Source organism: Falco naumanni, chromosome 1 (genome assembly GCF_017639655.2).
Source record: "Falco naumanni isolate bFalNau1 chromosome 1, bFalNau1.pat, whole genome shotgun sequence".
Lineage (NCBI taxonomy): Eukaryota > Metazoa > Chordata > Aves > Falconiformes > Falconidae > Falco > Falco naumanni.
Window position 1 is genome coordinate 119,118,786 of NC_054054.1, and position 17,301 is coordinate 119,136,086.

At 49.5% G+C, this 17,301-nt stretch overlaps 2 protein-coding genes and 1 long non-coding RNA gene across 10 annotated transcripts in view; 1 reads left to right on the plus strand and 2 right to left on the minus strand.

Moving 5' to 3' along the window:
* Positions 1-11,213, minus strand: part of UNK (unk zinc finger) — a 46,922-nt gene extending 35,709 nt beyond the window's left edge. For 3 of the 8 annotated variants that reach the window (XM_040581384.1, XM_040581409.1, XM_040581405.1), the window contains exon 1: positions 11,018-11,213. In XM_040581384.1, the coding sequence (XP_040437318.1) occupies positions 11,018-11,115 (98 nt within the window). In that variant the 5' untranslated portion in view covers positions 11,116-11,213. Of the gene's footprint in view, positions 1-9,404; positions 9,494-11,017 lie in introns of those variants that run through there. The other 5 variants (XM_040581398.1, XM_040581377.1, XM_040581413.1 and 2 more) reach the window with 3 other exon arrangements.
* A 1,113-nt stretch (positions 11,214-12,326) lies between these two features.
* On the minus strand, positions 12,327-14,634 carry LOC121082147. Its single transcript, XR_005825919.1, has 2 exons — positions 13,260-14,634; positions 12,327-12,958 (listed from the first exon to the last, which is right to left on the minus strand). It is a non-coding gene; the product is annotated as an uncharacterized LOC121082147 (long non-coding RNA).
* A 171-nt stretch (positions 14,635-14,805) lies between these two features.
* Positions 14,806-16,641, plus strand: LOC121082137 (histone H3.3A). Its single transcript, XM_040581473.1, has 4 exons — positions 14,806-15,006; positions 15,477-15,618; positions 15,695-15,848; positions 15,944-16,641. Exons 2-4 carry the CDS (start codon positions 15,491-15,493, stop codon positions 16,070-16,072), a joined length of 411 nt encoding a protein of 136 aa, XP_040437407.1. The 5' UTR covers positions 14,806-15,006; positions 15,477-15,490; the 3' UTR covers positions 16,073-16,641.
* The last annotated feature ends 660 nt before the right edge of the window (positions 16,642-17,301 follow it).

Sequence of the window (17,301 nt, forward strand, 5' to 3'; positions counted from 1 at the left end):
CCCTTCTCCATTAGAGCTTGACAATAATGTCAGTCTAAGGGCAAATAAAGAAAGTGAGAGTTGGAGAGACTTATTACAGATGCATGGAGTTGGGCTTGTTTGGTTGTTGAGGTGTTTTTTTTGTTTTAAGAGTTCATATAACTCATTGTGTACCTTAGTGATCAAAAAGACAACTACTCACATCCGTAGCCCATGGCTCCCCCTTTTTGCTACAGAAATAGGTAGGCAGCACTCACAAGTTTTCCTTTTTCTAGGCATCTGATCGATTTAGAAAGTAAAGGTGAGCTGGGTGCTTCCAAATAGATGCTAAAGGATAGCGTGTACTGCAGAAGCTAAAACATAAACTGCTGGATTACAGAAAACTACGGGTAACACATCAACAATAGTCATATTCAACAGTAACACGATCACTGCTGTAACTCTATTTCTGGATTTCAAAGGAGATCATGGGGTAGACAATAAAGCTACTGATTCAATTCAGCCACAAGGAAAGACCTATATACTACCAATACTTTAAAGATAAGAACTTTAACTGACCGCAAAAGTTCATGCTAAAAATAACATGTGTTGGCAACTATCAGAAACAATCGGGACATTCTTCAATTAAAAGAAAAACTCCAGAGACAAACAGTTGTGTCTTGTCCACACTGACAAACTAAGGAAACACAAACAGACACACTACAGCATGGTGCCTGCCCATCATGGGAAGCCCATCATGGGAAACTTGTTTCCACAGTTATAGCAAAAATGGCTTTGTTTTGAGAGAAATACCATGTTGTAGCACAGTAGCTCACCAATGCTCTGTCTTGATAAGGAAGGAAAAATCAAGGCTTTCACCTCGGAGTTAACTCAATAAAATGCACATTTATCACATCTGTGAACAGCCAAGCCACAAGCTCCACTGACTCACAGTTGTGTTACAGGCAGTGGGTGCCAGGGAAAAGAGGTGCTTGCTCAGACTTCCCTCGAGCTGCGCAACCCTTAGGCTTGGCATGCATCGAGTGGTGTCATTCAAACCCAACAAATAAAACAATTTGAGTAATTTTTTTGGCGGTGCGTGCTTCTCTCTTTAAAAAGCATAAACTTGATGCATCAGCAGCAGGAAATGTATATGACCAAGCCATAGCAATAAAATCCATTTTAAACACAAGTGTTTGTTTACACAGAGCTTTCACCTTTTTAATTAAAACAATCCAAGCATGGGCGTATGCAAACATTTAACTACACTACGTGTTTCCTTAAAAGCCATTCAGCAAGATCCAGAACTCTGCATAAAGCCTTGAGTTTACATTTCCATTTCCTTGAGTTCGATCTTTTTTTTTCCCCCAAAATTAGTTGTCCATGAATATGTATTACTTGACATGACCTCAAAATTAACTAAGCATTTAGATGGCTCATGCAATGTTTTAAAACGCACAGCCAATTCTTTCCAAGTTTAAATAACTATTTTCAATTTGACACTGCTAGTTTATGTAAACAACACAGCTGTGCCTAAAGTACACCTTGTTTTCATACAGGGATTGCCCCCAATCGAGACAACCCTCATCACTCTGTGGGCTGGTTTCTGCTCTACAAACTATTCAGCTGCCACTAATCCTTCCCTACAGCACCTGTGTAAGTGCTGAGTCTATGAAAACAGGATCATACTGAAGTAATTATTTTTCAATAACATGTGGGTTGAGCCTAACTGTTTCAGTGAAAATACCGGAGCCTACTGCATCCAGACAGCTGCACACTGTTGAAGGTTTATACCTGGTTTAATTGTCAGCACAATACAGGAACATGTGCTTAAATATGAGCAGTTAAATATTTTACTAGTAATTACTTTGCGAAAACCTTCATCCACAGACCTGTCTGTTATGGCCATTTATACAGCTTCTATCCAGATAAATTTTCTATTTTATATTTACTGGATCAGTTAGATGATGCTTCTTTATCCTGGCATTAGTGTTTGTAGCCTCAGACACATGGAGAAGGTCCGCAAAAAGGCAGAGTTCAAACGGAGTTAACAGGCATCAGGTTTGCCGCACTAGGCTACAATGAATGAAGGTCTGAATAATACACTGATGTCCTGCGCCGCAAAAATTAAAGTTCCAGCTTCCAGTAATGTTTTCCACACTACTCCTCTCACCATCAATGCAACCACTAACAAAGCCTACCCAGGGCTAGCAACTACAGAAACACTTAGTGAAGGCTGGGAACAGGGCTGGGCTGTTCTAAAACTTGTGTTACTCACTCTGCTAGTTCCCCAAAACAAAACATCCCACATGCAAGAATTCGTAAAGGCTAATTCAGAAAAATATTACTTCCATACAAGCCATTACATAGCTCAGGGTTTCAGTTACAGATTTTTATGAGCATTTTTAAGCGGCTAACCTCCAACAACTTGTCTCACGTGGTACTTCAGAAACACAGCACAGTAGCCTTCCTTCTCCTGACCATTCCCAAGAACCCTCATGATTTAACAGTCAGCTCGTAGATCAACCACAGCCCCATACAACAGTTTAAGACAGCACACGAACTGTTTGAAGGCCTATGCTTATACTGGACCAAAAATAGAAACCCAAAACTCCTCAAGAAACAACAGATCTATAAAGCCCTCATCCAGACCAATCTACATTTGAAAATGAAACAGCATCTGCTTCTTCTCAGGTTAAATGCCAACCAGATTTGCAGCAGCCTCTTTGGAAAGGCTCACATTTGTGAACAGCCATTTTGTTGCGAGTTTGAAACAAAACACGGTGATTATCTAACAAGCATGAACCTGCATCCCATAACACGTATGCCAGCACAAAGATAAAAGCCAGCCCTTACTGGCTGATTTTGAAGAATCAATGTTAGCCATTCAATCAATTTTCTTTTCTGTCCAGCACTCAAATCAGACTTCCATCAGTGTCTGCTACAGCCCAGCGGACTCTTTTGACGCTCCGTAAGGCGTCACCTCAGAATAAACATCCTGCACACACAGATGGTCTGGTCCAAAGAAGCACCATTATACAACCCCCCACCAGACTGCACTTCAAACAGGTACGCTGGCATCAAGACATAGTATACCAGCTCTCCACCAAGGGGAAAGTAATCAAATCCCAGGCTACATCACAGCTTCTCATCTTCCATTCCAACTAATCAATATATGAATAAATCTGGTGGCACTCTCGAAATGTTTTCAACACGCAAACAATTTTGTTGTTGTTGTTGCTGTAAAGCTGCACAATTGTCCTGAGGCATCTGCTGGTTTTATTTCTGCTACGATGGTAATATTCAAGTGCTATTAATGAAAGTTCACAGTCTATTGAAAATTAGAGAAGAAAAACCACCTCTGAGCATATTGGGTATGGACCGACAGTTTCTTTTCGAACTATGGTGACATGCTGAAGATGAAGGCCAACAATTAGAACAATAGGGAAGCTTCTATTAAATTCAGATTTTTGCAGATATTCATCACATATAGTTTCAAGAAACTATTTCCCTTGCCATATGAGCATGAGTGTTTATCAATCTAAAGAAATTATAGGCATACAATGATAGAAAGCAACCCAACCTTAATTTCTTAACTGTAATTAACTGTGTTATCATTCCTAATAAGCCAGTATGCTCTACTGAAATTTATTTGCAGTGTCTGACCAGCAGAGAGCTGGGGATTGGCCTAGGATTTTTCTTGTCTGAAAACAAACTTGGTATAGGTTTCTCTTCTGCCAGTGTTCTGATAACTACATTCAATTAAACGGCTCTGACTCTTATTAAGAGATATCAGGCCAGTATCAAGCATTTCAGTGAGCTAGCACCTTTATTGCCATCATTGCACTTTAGCACTTAAAATTGAAATATTTCCTTCAAGGAAAACCTAGAACTTTTCTTGTTGTGACAATAACCTTCTAAACCTGAATGAACACCGTACGGCAGGGTGAGGGTATATGAATCAGAAGACAGCCTGCAACAAAGGTAAAAAGAGAAGAAACTGTTGGTATTCATTTTAAGGGCACGTTCATTACAACCAGTATTTCAGATGATCAAAATACACAAGACAGAGATTGCTGAGAAAATTATCACAAGCATCTAAATTGGCTGTCATTACTAGGTGGAGTTTGAGAAAGGACAAGCCTTTAACATCTCCCTATGTACCCTTCTAGTGAGGCTTTGTATTTTTGATTGCCCTGATACAAAAGACAAACTATCTCTCAATAAAGTGGAGAAAAAAGGTCGCTAAGAAATTGCACTTGCTCTACAGCCTGTCGGCATGTGACCTTCCATTAATTTAGGACACCAGGGGAATTGCTGGCCAGCTCTGTGCACGCACAGGGCATAGCTTTCAGTAGCAACTTCAATTTGCAAGTGTTGTGCTGAATGTTACAAAAAGTTTATACACTCTATAAAGTCTTTGTAAGATCAAAACCTCTGTGATTGTCTCCCTCTTGTAGTCCACAGTTTCACCAAAATCTAGTTTATGGTGTTATTCAGGAGGAAACTAACACAATATTAAAAAAGCAACAACAACTCAACCAAAAAATTCTTAGAAAAGGTTTAGATGTAGGTGATTCCATTAGGCAAAGCGACGGACCAGGTGACTTCTCATCACCTCTTTCAGCCCTGTCTCCTGTGCCTTCAAAAAGATCTATGACGTTTTTAACAGGCAAAGAAAAAGTTACGAGAATGAACAAAACACTATCTTGGCATCCTCTGAAAAGGAACATAGCTCTTCGGGTCCTGACAAGGAGGTTCTCATGAGCCTCAACACAGCAGTTTAAGATGTTACTGCTCCAGCTCTTTATTTTGCTCCTCTCTCAGAAATTACAGCTCCTTATAACAGGGTTAACAGAAGGGAACGCGTGCCTGCTCTCCAGCTGCCCCAGTTCACAGCCTGGTATATTAATACAGTCTACCAGTGACAGTTAGCTCATGCTAATATGCTACACAATAAGCATGATTAACTGATGTACTGACACATTCCCTCCTGCCACGCTGTTACAGGGGCAGCAACATCCAGCAAACAGCCAGGCAGATACGCTGTAATGCACTGCAGGGAGATTTTCCAGAGGACACTGGTCAAATCCTTTGTAACAAGAAGGCTGCACATTTCAGCTCCTCATAGGAATTAGGAAAACCTTATTCTGGTGGAAAGAATAGATCTAAAGAAAATAAAATACTGAATTCCAACAGAATTTTTCCTTAAAGCCACACAATATAAAAAAAAAATTAGACAATACATAAACCTACAAAATGAGAAGAAGTGATATAATAGGAAGCTCTAAACTCTGAGGTTCTCTAAAAAAATTATTAATTTTAATATTGTCTCCCATGCCAGAAAAAAATTATCCTACATGCTAACATAAGGAGCGTATAAGCATTAACATAATACTTTTTTTATTAAAAAAATTGAAAGAACCATTTTCCAAGTTGGAACAATTCTGCATGACTGAATCCCTCTCCTCTTTCACAGAGTTTTGGATTTTTGACATACCAAGCCTTGCCAGACCAAAACTAATTCTGAAAATGTCAAAGCAGTACATTAAGCTTTTCACTCTACAAAACATTTATATGCCACCTATAAAGCAGTTATCTCTGTGAATTCCCCGATATCCCAAGGTACTCACTCATTTAGTGTGAACGTAGCAAGGAAACCACAGCTCCAGTCCCACTTCAACGCAAGGGAGAAATCCCTTAGTGCCTCAACACGTGCATCAACCAGGACAGCACAGTCCTGCACAGCACCTGCACCGATGGGGCCCAAACGGCCCATGCCACCCACCAGTCCATCTCTCGAGCTGCAGGCTTTCAACACTCATCCTCCGAGGAACCATAAAATCCAGAGCGTTATTTTTCAGGGTATGTATCTGGTGGTAAGCACATACTGTGAAGGCAGCCCTTCCTGTTCACACTCCAGTACTCTGTATTTCCAACTTCCTCTAACTATTCACGCTTCCTAATAACAGTTTGTGGTAGAGTTGTATTCAGTAAAGTTCACACAGACTTACAAAACAGCAATAATAACCAGCTTATACTTCCTTGATAAGCTGACGTTTACAGGTAACGAAGTAGTGGACCACTGCTAAGTCCCTGGTTTAGAAGTATTGACTCATTCTGTGCTTTCCTAATTACCTCCATGGGCATTACCAAAACTGAAACGTAAAAACGCACGAGGTTTACTTGTTGGTGGGGTTTTTGTTTGTTTGGGGTTTTTATTTGTTTGGGTTTTTTGATTAAATAACAGGCCCGCTTTCTATTTTTGTCTAAGTCCATACCAGCTTATTGATCTAAGGGTTGTCACCAGTAAAACCAAAGCAGAATTAGGGCAACAAGTTTGTTATTTTAAGAGTTCTGATGGTTTAAAAAGGACACAAAGGGTTTCTAAAAACAATTCAAAAGCCTAAAGGGTATTTGCTAGATTGTGAAGACCACCCAAGTCAAGCACATCAAAAGCAGTCTAACAGTCTATGCAGACAAATGCTAAGGGTCCTAGAAGAGCAAGCCACCTACAAAAAAAGCAACAATTCTGAAAATGTGTTAGCTACACATCTGGTTTTTAGTTTTCTTTCCACAGACAGCCAGTCGGCACATTTGAGATCAGTCATGCTGCGTTCACCCTGCCAGTGATAAGACACTGTCCACTGATAAGAAGGATTATGCTCTGCTACTACAAATACTTCGAGGTGCGTTTTTGTGTGCCATTAGTTTTGAGTACGAATGTAAATGTAAGATTTTGAGATAAATAAGACTGTGTGTGCAAGCTCATCATTGAAATCCGAGTCCACCTATGATCTTGTTCTTATTTCTTCTTCACCCCTTATTTTCATCGCTGTCCTAATCAGAGTTCCTAGTTAAGGCTGAGAAACCACCAGACAAGGCACTGCTCAAAGCCATGCAGCTACAAAAACATCTTTGATTTGAGCTATAACTAAAGCATTGCACCAACCTGATTTTCAACCCCACTTAAAATGTCCTTCACTCAAGTGCACTAGTCCTTCTACCTCTGAATCAGCTGGCATGGAAATGGTTGCGAGATAAAGCCTGGGTAAGTGCAAGCCTGTGGTCGCTAACATGACAGCACAACCAACCGTGTGGATGCAGTTCCAGTGCTACTTACAGGGTACTAATCCTTCAGGAATTTCCCACAATTCCTCCCCTCGTGCAAAAGGAAAGACAAGGTTTTTTGTCTTTTATGCTGCAACGGCATAATCACAAAAGCTTATCTTGCCGTAGTACAAAGGAAGACAGGATGCGCTCCCAGGCATCTTGGTCCAGAACTCAAGCGAGGGAGGGTACAGCCTGTGGGGACACGGAAACCTGAAGTTTATGTACAGGATGGCTGCTCATACTTAAGACCGGCACGCTCAAGAGAATTATCTTAAGTGGCAATGATCTGGGTTATGCCCAACAAATCTGTGTCCCAAAGAGTTTATCACCTAAATCAGAATATTTTCAACACTGGTTTTGAGCGTGTGTGTTTTGAATAACTAGAACGAAGGCACTCTTTGGTTTTTTAATTAAATGGGTTAATTTATCTTCACCCAAATGTTCGCTTCCCTGCAGAGTTATTAAACTGTTTGACTTCCAGGTGAATGCGCAGTGAACAAAGGACCGCTCCACTTTCACTTATCTAAATTCTGCCAGATCAATAAACACCCAAGCAGTGGATACAACTTTACAATTCACAATTAAAGAGTCCAGTCTGACTGAAAACACGGGAAGATGGCAATGGCCGAATGGATAGCCTGTACCAGAACAAAACTACACCACAGCACCCAGTATCTACAACTCCAAGTGACTGATCTCTTGCTTTCAGTTTCTTTGAACTTGGCCTCTATCCACATTTGTAGATAATACATTAAAGACAGAGATAAACGCATACAGAAATAACCATGCCAGCTAGAGCTAAGACACAGTGCAAAGTCAATGCTTGGTTGAGGTTTGACAGCGCATACCCAAACCAAATCCACTTCCCACTACAAGCGATCAACTAACCCCAGCACAGCACATCGCCCAAAGCAGATCAAAGCCACGCCAGCCCGCCGGTACCCCACAAACCAGCCCATCTCACCCCTTTGTTCTGAGGAATACACTGACCTCACCCTGCTACGGGAGCTGCGGGATTGCAAGAGCCAGCCAAGCGCAGCAACGTCTAACCCAGCAACCCAGAGAGAACACAACAGCAGTTGTTGAGTATTTCATTACTCACTTGAATTCTACAAACGGAATACCAGATCCCCAGATGAAAAAAACAACATTCATAATTAAATAGCAAAGTTTGGCATATACCAAAATGACTCTGTCTCCAGGATCATCCAACTGCACGCTAACAACTGCTACCAAGGACGCAATCAAAGGGGGTTTTTTAGGTTCTTCTTCCACTAGCAAACAGTACCAAAGGTGTGAGATAATAGAATTAGTGATTTTTTTTTTCCCCACCAGATTTTCTTTTGCTGTACATCTAGAACAAATAGAAAGGCTTCCTGACGGGATCTACAACTGCAGTTCAAAGTACCAAAAAATCTCATGCAAATAATACCAAGAGTTTAGAGATTGACACTAGTATGGAAATCGAGACATCTCCTGACAAACACAACCAAAACTTTCCAAGACAAGAGATTCCCCAGCACCAGATTGCCTGTCCCCAGGGAACAGAAAAGTATGCAGATAATTAAGCTTACTTCAGCTTACAATTTGTAACCTTCATGTCATTTTATGGAAACAAACTGTATTTAAGGGAAAAAAAAGGAAGAAAATATTTACATTTTGACAACATACAACTTGCTTACATGAGCAACCCCCAGATAAGTTCCCATATGTTATTGGAAGGAGGTTTACAGTATGATGTGACCTAGCGTACAAATCCAAGACTTTCAAAGTATGGCTTGCATCCTGCTGTCAGCACTGTGCAGCCCCCAAACCCATCCTTCGCTTATAGTTATTCAGCTTCTCTGCACCTGTTTTCACTGAAGTATTTTTAGCATCCATCTGAAAATACATGTTTTGCCCTCTGGAAAGAAGCTAATTGCACCACCACCTTTGCTCCTCACTGTCCCATTTTTCCTCCTCTGTCCTTTTCAGCTACCAGGTCTCGATCTTCCTTCTCCCCCTCCCATTTCTTGAACTTTTTCTTCCACATTTTCTTTCCTAGTCTTTAACATCCTTGGTTCTGTGGCCATGCTTAGCCATGTTATAAACTTTGTCTTCCTCTACCTAATGCACTTAACCTCTCTACCTCACCTACTTGCCACCTGGGTTTTTCCTTCTCTTGTTTTTGACCAACTGCTGCTCTGTCGTTGGTGCCACTCCACCTCTAAGGGCAGGCCCTGTACCTTCTTTTACCACTACAACAGCAGTCCTAGCAGACTCCTTCATGCCAGTTTGTCGGATAAAGCTGTCAAACTTTAACTGCAGACACTAGCAGAAGTAAAGCAACTTACGAGGCTGTGTTTTGCCAGCTTCCTGAAGATCACAACAGGATCTTCAAAAAGCCAAAAGCCCTCAGCCATAGACTCGGTATTCCAAACAGATCGAAGGAAGGGGATGTCAAGTGGCCTGTGATCCCTGCAGCGGGCATACAGGTCGTACAGATCCGTGCCTCTGCATTTCTCGCAGCTCTTGTTATTCCACGTATCACAGTGTGAAGACAGGGAAGACGTCCATCACCAACTTTATGAAAACACAAACTAAAGGAATACAGACCACACTATGAACCTGCCCTTCTCATTTTGGGTGGGGGCATCCACACAAGTGAGAGATATGGGTAATTCGTACATTTTTTTCTATATGCAGACAACACCCTAAAGTGATAAGGGTAGACAGTTCAGCACACATATTTTGTTCACCAGGACCAGTCCCAAACTTTTTTCTTTTAAGGAGGACAGGGAACGCCTGATATTTTTTATCCATTACATCTTCACCGCTAGCCCATCCTCACAAAGACAACGCTCACTCTTAAACCACCACATTATCTCTACCGCAAATGGGGACCTGAATGCCATTGCCACAATTCCCAACCCAGAGACCTCATCACAGGCCAAGTTCACGCAGCTCCAGGGGGTCCTACATCCTCGGAACAATGCAGCAAAACGGTGGGTTTTTTGCTTAGGGAAGGCATATTCCAGCAACAAGACTTCACCGAGGTGCTGTCTCCAATGACGGAGGCAACACGCACCATGAGGTGACACGCACGACTGTTCCACCTTCATGGAGGAATCGCACCCCAGCGGCGTGAGGGAAGGTGGGCGCAAGACAAGCACTTCTTGTGGGTTTTGTGTAACATTTCCTATGGGGGGCATTTCTCACACACACGTGTAAGACACTCCCGTTGCTCGCCTGTGGGCAACTTTGCAGAGTTGCCCACCCCGGCGAGGGACACCCACCCCGGCGAGAGACCCCTCACAGGCAGCAGCGAGGTGCCCACCAGCAGGGCTTTGGTCCTCTGGGATGGCCACCCAGCACGGCACCCGCCTCCGCACGCCACCTCCCGCCCGAGGAGCCCCCAGGCCCCCTCAGGGGGCGCAGGCCGGGGGTGACAGGCCACGAGGGGGCCCAACGCCCCGAAGTGCCACCACCGTCTGAGGTGACAGAACGCGGGCACGGGGGCCGGGCCCCCACCACGGGCCGCCCGCCCAGGGGCCGGGGCGCAGCGCTGACAGCGGCCCCGCCGCCCCCGCCAAGGGGGCCGGAGCTGCGATGGCGGCCAACCCGCCGCAGGGGCCGGGCCCGCCGGTGGAGGCCGCGGCCACCGATGCCCCGCCGCCCCGGTGCATCACGGTCGGCTCGACCCGCGGCGGGGAAGGGGGGGGAAGGGGGGGGGGGGGGGGGGGAAGAAGGAGAATGGGGGAGGGGAGCCGCTCATCCCCCGCCCCCCCCCCCGCTCCCTCCCCCGCAGGCGGGACCCGCCGGCCCGCGCCGGTTGGGGCCGGTTCCAGCCGGTGCGGCGCGGGCGGGCGGCGGGTCTCCGTGCGCGCGTGCCGCACGCTGCCCGCTGACGTCAGGCGCGTGTTGGCGCGCGGGCGGCGGCGGCGGCGGGGAGCTGCTCGCTACGTACGTGTAGTGCTGCGGCTTCTCGGGCTGCGCCTGCAGCGCGCTGGCGGCGCTCGCCGGCCCGGCCGCGGCGGGGCCGCTCGCCACCGGGCCCTTGGACATGCCTCCTGCCTTCCGCTCCCGCCGCCGCCGCTACCGCCGAGGAGACCTTTATTATTCACTCTGCGCGGTCCGCACGGAGGGCGCCGCGCGCAGGCGCCGCCGCCGCCATTGCCGCCCCGGTGCGCGGGGCGGGCCGGGACTTGTAGTCCCGCCGCTGGCGCACGCTCCGCCAACCCGGGACGCGGCGGGCGGCGGCTTCCGGGCGGCGGGACCACAGCTCCCAGGGGCGCCCCGCGGCCGCGCGGCCCGCGCTTCCGGCCACGCGGGGGGCGGCGGGGCTTGTAGTCCGAGGGGAGGGGCTGCGCGCCGGGGCGCCCCCCGGCGGCGGGGCGGGATCCCACCCGCTGCCAGGCCCGGCCCTCCGCGGGCCGGCCCCCAGGCTGGGCACCGAGCCCCCGCCGCGGGCGGGGAACCGGGCGGCACCGAGCCCCGGCGGGCTGCACGCTGGGCCCAGCCCCCGCAGGCCGGGCAGGGTGCGGGGGGAGGCCGGGGAGGGGATGGGGAGCTATTTGTGGCAGGCGGCCTCGCTTCCTTCCTCCCCCCCCTCCCTCCGCCCCAGGGACCGAACGTGGACGCGGGAGCGCGGTGTCCTGGCCAAAGGGTTATTTTAGTGTTGGCATCTCTCATTGCTCCGCAGCCTTCCCCACCCACGGGACAACGTCGTCCAGGAAGTGCCCGGGAATAGCACTGCAGTCCCGAGGAGAAGGATGAGGAGGAGGAGGAAGGCCCAGCGAGCCGAGAGGAGAACCTACCTCCCAGTAGGCGTTCCACCAAAGGCCCCCGGATGCTGGGTCACCAGGAGATGCCATGGGCTCCCTGTCCTCCCCCAGGAGAACCCCAAAACCCCCACCTCTCCCCCCCAAAAAAGAGCCGTGTCCAAGGAAACGGCTGAATTCCCATGGGAAGAGTTTCCTCCGTAAATTAACTTCTCTCCTGGGGGAGGAAATGATACGAATTTCTTTTAATAGGACTTTGATCCCTTGGGCTCCACACAGAACCACTGGCCTGGCTGGGATCCTCCAGCTGCGTGGCAAAGGGCAGCCAGGGTTTAGAAGGCAAACACCTTTCCCCAATGCTGCCAGTGCACGCGGGGTGAAAGATGTTCATAATAAACTCAGGCCTGGCCTGCGTGCAGCCCATGCTGCAGCTGTTTCGGGGAGGGAAACAACTTTTAAAATTCTTATTTACACCGATTCAGCATCTACTGTGGGCAGGCTTTTACCAGGGTAATTTAATAGCTTATTGCCCTGCATTTGCAGGAATAAGTCATAGGATATCAATACCTTCTTATTCCTCTCACAACCCTCCACGGGAGGCTGGAGTACTGTAATTATACAGCTCTTGGTCAAGCAGGACAGCTTTTCCTACGTCAATACGTGTGGAGGGATTTCAGTTAATATTTACGCATACACGCCTATATGCCCAACACAAAATCACTGTCAGCAATGAACCTGTGGAAAAAAACCCCACCCTTAAATTATCAACACAGCACACTGAGAAAGGAACCGTCAACGTGCACTTTGTACACAGGGGTTTGGAAACCGCGGGCTCAAGTCCTTCTACGCTGATGTTTGCTCTCTGGTCTGGTACTGACACCGTTTCCTCTTCCAGTTCACTTTTGTTTCACAGCCAGGACAACTCGATGCACGCTCTGCCAAGGAACAGCACAATTTAGGAACAAACACGGGTTTAAGACCTGCCAGGTACGTGCACCCAGGGTGTGTTTACTTCCATCTCCACACGGGTCCTTGTTAATGTGTGCTCCTTCGCTCTCTCCACCTTTGGTGTGTATGCCTTTCCCTCAGCCTCTTTCATCCAAGGGGATGCACGGCTTTTCTCCAGTCTCAAAGAGAACAAAAAATCAAAAGTGTCTCCAAAAGTAGAAGCGTAAGCAGCCATTGCTATGAAAACACGGGATAAAGGAAATATCTAAGGAGCATCTCAACTGCTAGTGACAAACATTACACACTCATGGCACTGGTGACAGTGGACTAGGCTCCTAAAAGTAACAAATTTTAAGTAGCCATTTTTACCACCAGAACAGGATTCTACATTTCTTTTTCCTAAGCAAGAACGACTGGGATGAAAGGGGAATTCTTCACTTCTGATTTTCCAAAACAGATAGAATGCAAACAATTGTTTACCTACTCACACCTCCCAAGTCATTCCATTGATATGCAGCTTTCTGGCTCTGGCAATTAACGTTTTCCTTTACAAGAGAGAAAATTAACCTGAAAATGAGGCCCAGAGGCCGGGGAGACATGCAGGAGATCCGGTCGTCAGGCAGCCCTGGCCCGGGCACATGTGACAGTCCTGTCACACCATATTGGCACCCATTTGCTTGACTTACCCAAGCAGGCGGAGAAGCGGGAGACGCTCCCTACGTGCCGAGCTCCGGTGCCACGGCAATCCTCGCTCTGCCTGTCGTGCTGGGTGTTGGCCCGAGAGACTCAGGTGCTCGGGGAGGATGCAAAACCTCACGCCAAGCCTGCACGATGACAGCCATGCCGAGGTTTGTGGAGCTCACTGACACCTTTAGGAGCAGCAGTTGGGCCGTTTGTGCTCGCCATAGGTTCTGCGTGGCGCAACCGTGGGGCATTCAGGACCTGTTCTTCCTGATCGCGGTTCCCTTCCCATGGGGGCAGGGACCTGCCTCTGCAGTTGCTACTAATACAATTTAATAGTAATATATAGCGAGGTATAACTTAAAGCAGCAACTTCCCGCCAAAGTCAGGCTTTTTATTTAATTGTTGTTTATCTTGCTAGATGTTACTGACAGGGAACATAAATTCTGGCTTTCTACTTGCAATGAAACTTTGCAATGTCCTTCGGCGCTGAGGGCGACCCACAGAGTCGGTGGGCTTTGGGGAATGGAGGCACCCGGGGGGACACAGCCCCAGCCCCTGCGTGTTGCGGGTCCCTCCCTGGGGCCGGCTTCCCCATACTTTTTTTTTGGGTGGGGGGGTCACAGAGCAACAGTGCTTCCCGGTGCGACCCCCAGCCCGTGCGGAGCGCTGCCGGGCTCCTGCAGGGACAGAACCGGGCACGCAATGCCGGAGGCGCGGGCCCTGCCCCCCCCGGGGGGCTCCGCTCGGCCCCCCCCCGACACTTGCGAGCGCCCGGGGAGGGGACGCGGACCCCCAGCGAACCGCCGCGCACCGGAGGCTCCCGCGCCTTGCCCGCCGCTCCCCGCCGCCTGCGCGCTGCGGCTCCGGGGGAGGCGAGGGCGAGGGGGACGGACAGACGGCCGAGGGGACCCGCCGTCCCCCCCGGACGGCCCCGCGGCCTGGCCCGGCCCTCGCCGCTCGCAGACCCCCCGCCGGGCGCCTCCGCACCACACGGCGGGGAAGGCGCTCTGGGGCGGGCCGCGAGGCGGCGGCGGCCGCCGGGGCCGGCCGGGGGGTGCCCGGGGGAGCCCACCGCCCCGCCGCGCCCCGCCGCCGCTCGCCCCGCTCCTATTGACTTCCCATTGTGGAGCTTTGCAACAAAGGGTAGGATCCAAACCGTGCCCCATTTCGTCCAATCAGCGCGCAGAGCACCCGCCCGGCGTCGATTGGCCCCTTCTCGCCTCACAGTACCCAATCGGACGCCTACTTTAACAACCAATCAGCGGCCGGGTACGCGTCCAATCAGCGCCGAGGAACCGGAGCACGGCCTTTGTGTGTTGTGACGCCACGGCGCCGGCGGAGGTCCCGGCCAATGGTGCGGCGCGCTGCTTCCAGGCATTGTGAGGTCACCGCGCCGTGTGCCGCCCCCGCTATAAAAGGCGAGTCCCCGCGGCGGGGAGGGCGCAGTGAGGGGGTGGTTGGTTGCCGAGCGGGTCGTGGCAGGAGCAGCGCAGGCTTCGGTGCGCAGCGCTACCGGCACTGGTGCTCCCTTCTTCTCCCAGCGGTAAGCGGCGGGCGGCGGGCGCGTTCTATGGCGGGAGGCGGCGCTGCGCGGCCGCTGGCGGCCTTCGCTCCTCTTAGAGCCTGGCGGGCAGGCCGGGCCTATGCCTACGTGCCCTGAGTCACGCCGGTTCCCATCCCCCCCTTCCCCGGGGCGGCCTGGGAGGAAGAAGGAGGCGGCGTGACTCAGTCGGCTTCCCCTGAGGAGGGGAGCGGCCGGGCCACGACGCGAAGCGGGGGCGGAGGGGGAACCGTGACTCCTCCTCCCCCTCCCGGGGGAGGCCGCTGGCCGCCTGCCCGCCTCAGTGGCGGGGGAGGGGGGGCAGCTCGCCGACATCTGCCGCTTCTGGGTCTTGAGGCGACTGGCTGCGGGGGGGCGAGGGGGGAAGGGGGAAGGGTGGGAGCGGGGACTCGCCGTGTGGCCGGGCCTGGGGGGGTCGCTGGGCCCCGTGTCACGTGCGCCTGTCCCCGTAGGTAAGTGAGGAAAAATGGCCCGTACAAAGCAGACCGCCCGCAAGTCCACCGGGGGGAAGGCTCCGCGCAAGCAGCTGGCCACGAAGGCGGCCCGAAAAAGCGCCCCCTCTACCGGCGGCGTCAAGAAGCCTCACCGCTACAGGTAAGGCCGCCGGCACGGCACGGCCCGGCGCTGCCGCAGCCCCTGCCCCGGCTCACCCGCTCCTTCCTCCCACCAGGCCGGGCACCGTCGCCCTCCGTGAGATCCGCCGCTACCAGAAGTCTACGGAGCTGCTGATCCGCAAACTGCCCTTCCAGCGGCTGGTCAGGGAAATCGCCCAAGACTTCAAAACAGACTTGAGGTTCCAGAGTGCAGCCATCGGTGCGCTGCAGGTATTGCTATGGCCTCCTGGGCCTCGGCGCTCGCGGCGCTGAGCGTGCTTCGCTGAGGGTTTCTAACGACATTTCTTCTTCTGCTCTTGAAACAGGAGGCCAGCGAAGCATATCTGGTGGGTCTGTTTGAAGATACAAACCTGTGTGCCATCCATGCCAAGAGAGTCACCATCATGCCCAAAGATATCCAGTTGGCTCGCAGGATACGGGGGGAGAGGGCTTAAGTGAAGGCTGTTTTTATGGTGTTTTGTAGTAAATTCTGTAAAATACTTTGGTTTTAATTTGTGACTTTTTTGTAAGAAATTGTTTATAATATGTTGCATTTGTACTTAAGTCATTCCATCTTTCACTCAGGATGAATGCTAAAAGTGACTGTTCACATAAACCTCAGTGATGTGAGCCTTGTTGCTCAGGAGTGACAAGTTGCTAATATGCAGAAGGGATGGGTGATCTTTCTTGCTTCTCATGCATGTTTCTGTATGTTAATGACTTGTTGGGTAGCTAAACTTGTAAGGTACTAGAATTGATATAAATGTGTACAGGGTCCTTTTGCAATAAAACTGGTTATGACTTGATCCAAGTGTTTAACAATTGGGGCTGTTAGTCTGACCATACATCACTGTGATCAAATGTGGACTTTTTCAGAGGGTGAAACTACAAGTCTTAACCACAGTGTAACTTACAGTTTCCTAAAAACGTAAACCTGGCAGCTATAGAATACACTATGTGCATTTATAATAGCTATTTTATATATTGTAGTGTCAACATTTTTAAATTAAATGTTTTACATTCACATGTGAGGAGTCTTTGTCATTTGGTTTGTATGGGCTTGAAGAAGCTTCCTCCTCCTGGCTCCAGTAGGTGCTTGTCATCATGGACTGCTGCTGTGGCAACTTAATCTTGTCTGTCAGCAGAATGGAGAGCTTGCCCTGGCCACCCTCAGTGGTTTTTGGAGGTTTGCTGTAGTTTGAGTCATTGCTGCTGGCCTGTGAGACAGAGCCCTGCTGCTGTGGGGGGCTCTTGGCTGCTGCTTTTTTTTTTTTTTCATAAAGCTTCACTGCTTGCCCCTGTCAGCTGTTCAGGCACAACTCAAACTAAATTGTTGAGGTGTGGGTTTTTTTTTTTTTCCCCCCCCTGCTGCTCCTTTCTGGTAGATGCAGAGGAAAGTATGCTTTGGTTGTGTGAGTGGTCTGCCTGAAGGAAAATGCCAGCTTGTTCCCCCAGATTCACCAGTGTCTTGGTGCAGGGTGTGTGTGGCTGCGTGACTAAGTCCCAGTTAATAACAGCAGCCAGCACTAGTGGTGCAGGACAGCGGGTAAGTGGGAAAGCTAATTACACAACCTGAGAGCATATGGGCTGCTAAGCAAACTGGAACCGGTGCTCAATAAGAATCTCATTTCCCATCTAAGCTTTCTTGATGAAACGGGATTATACTCCAGCCTTCGCTTCAGAA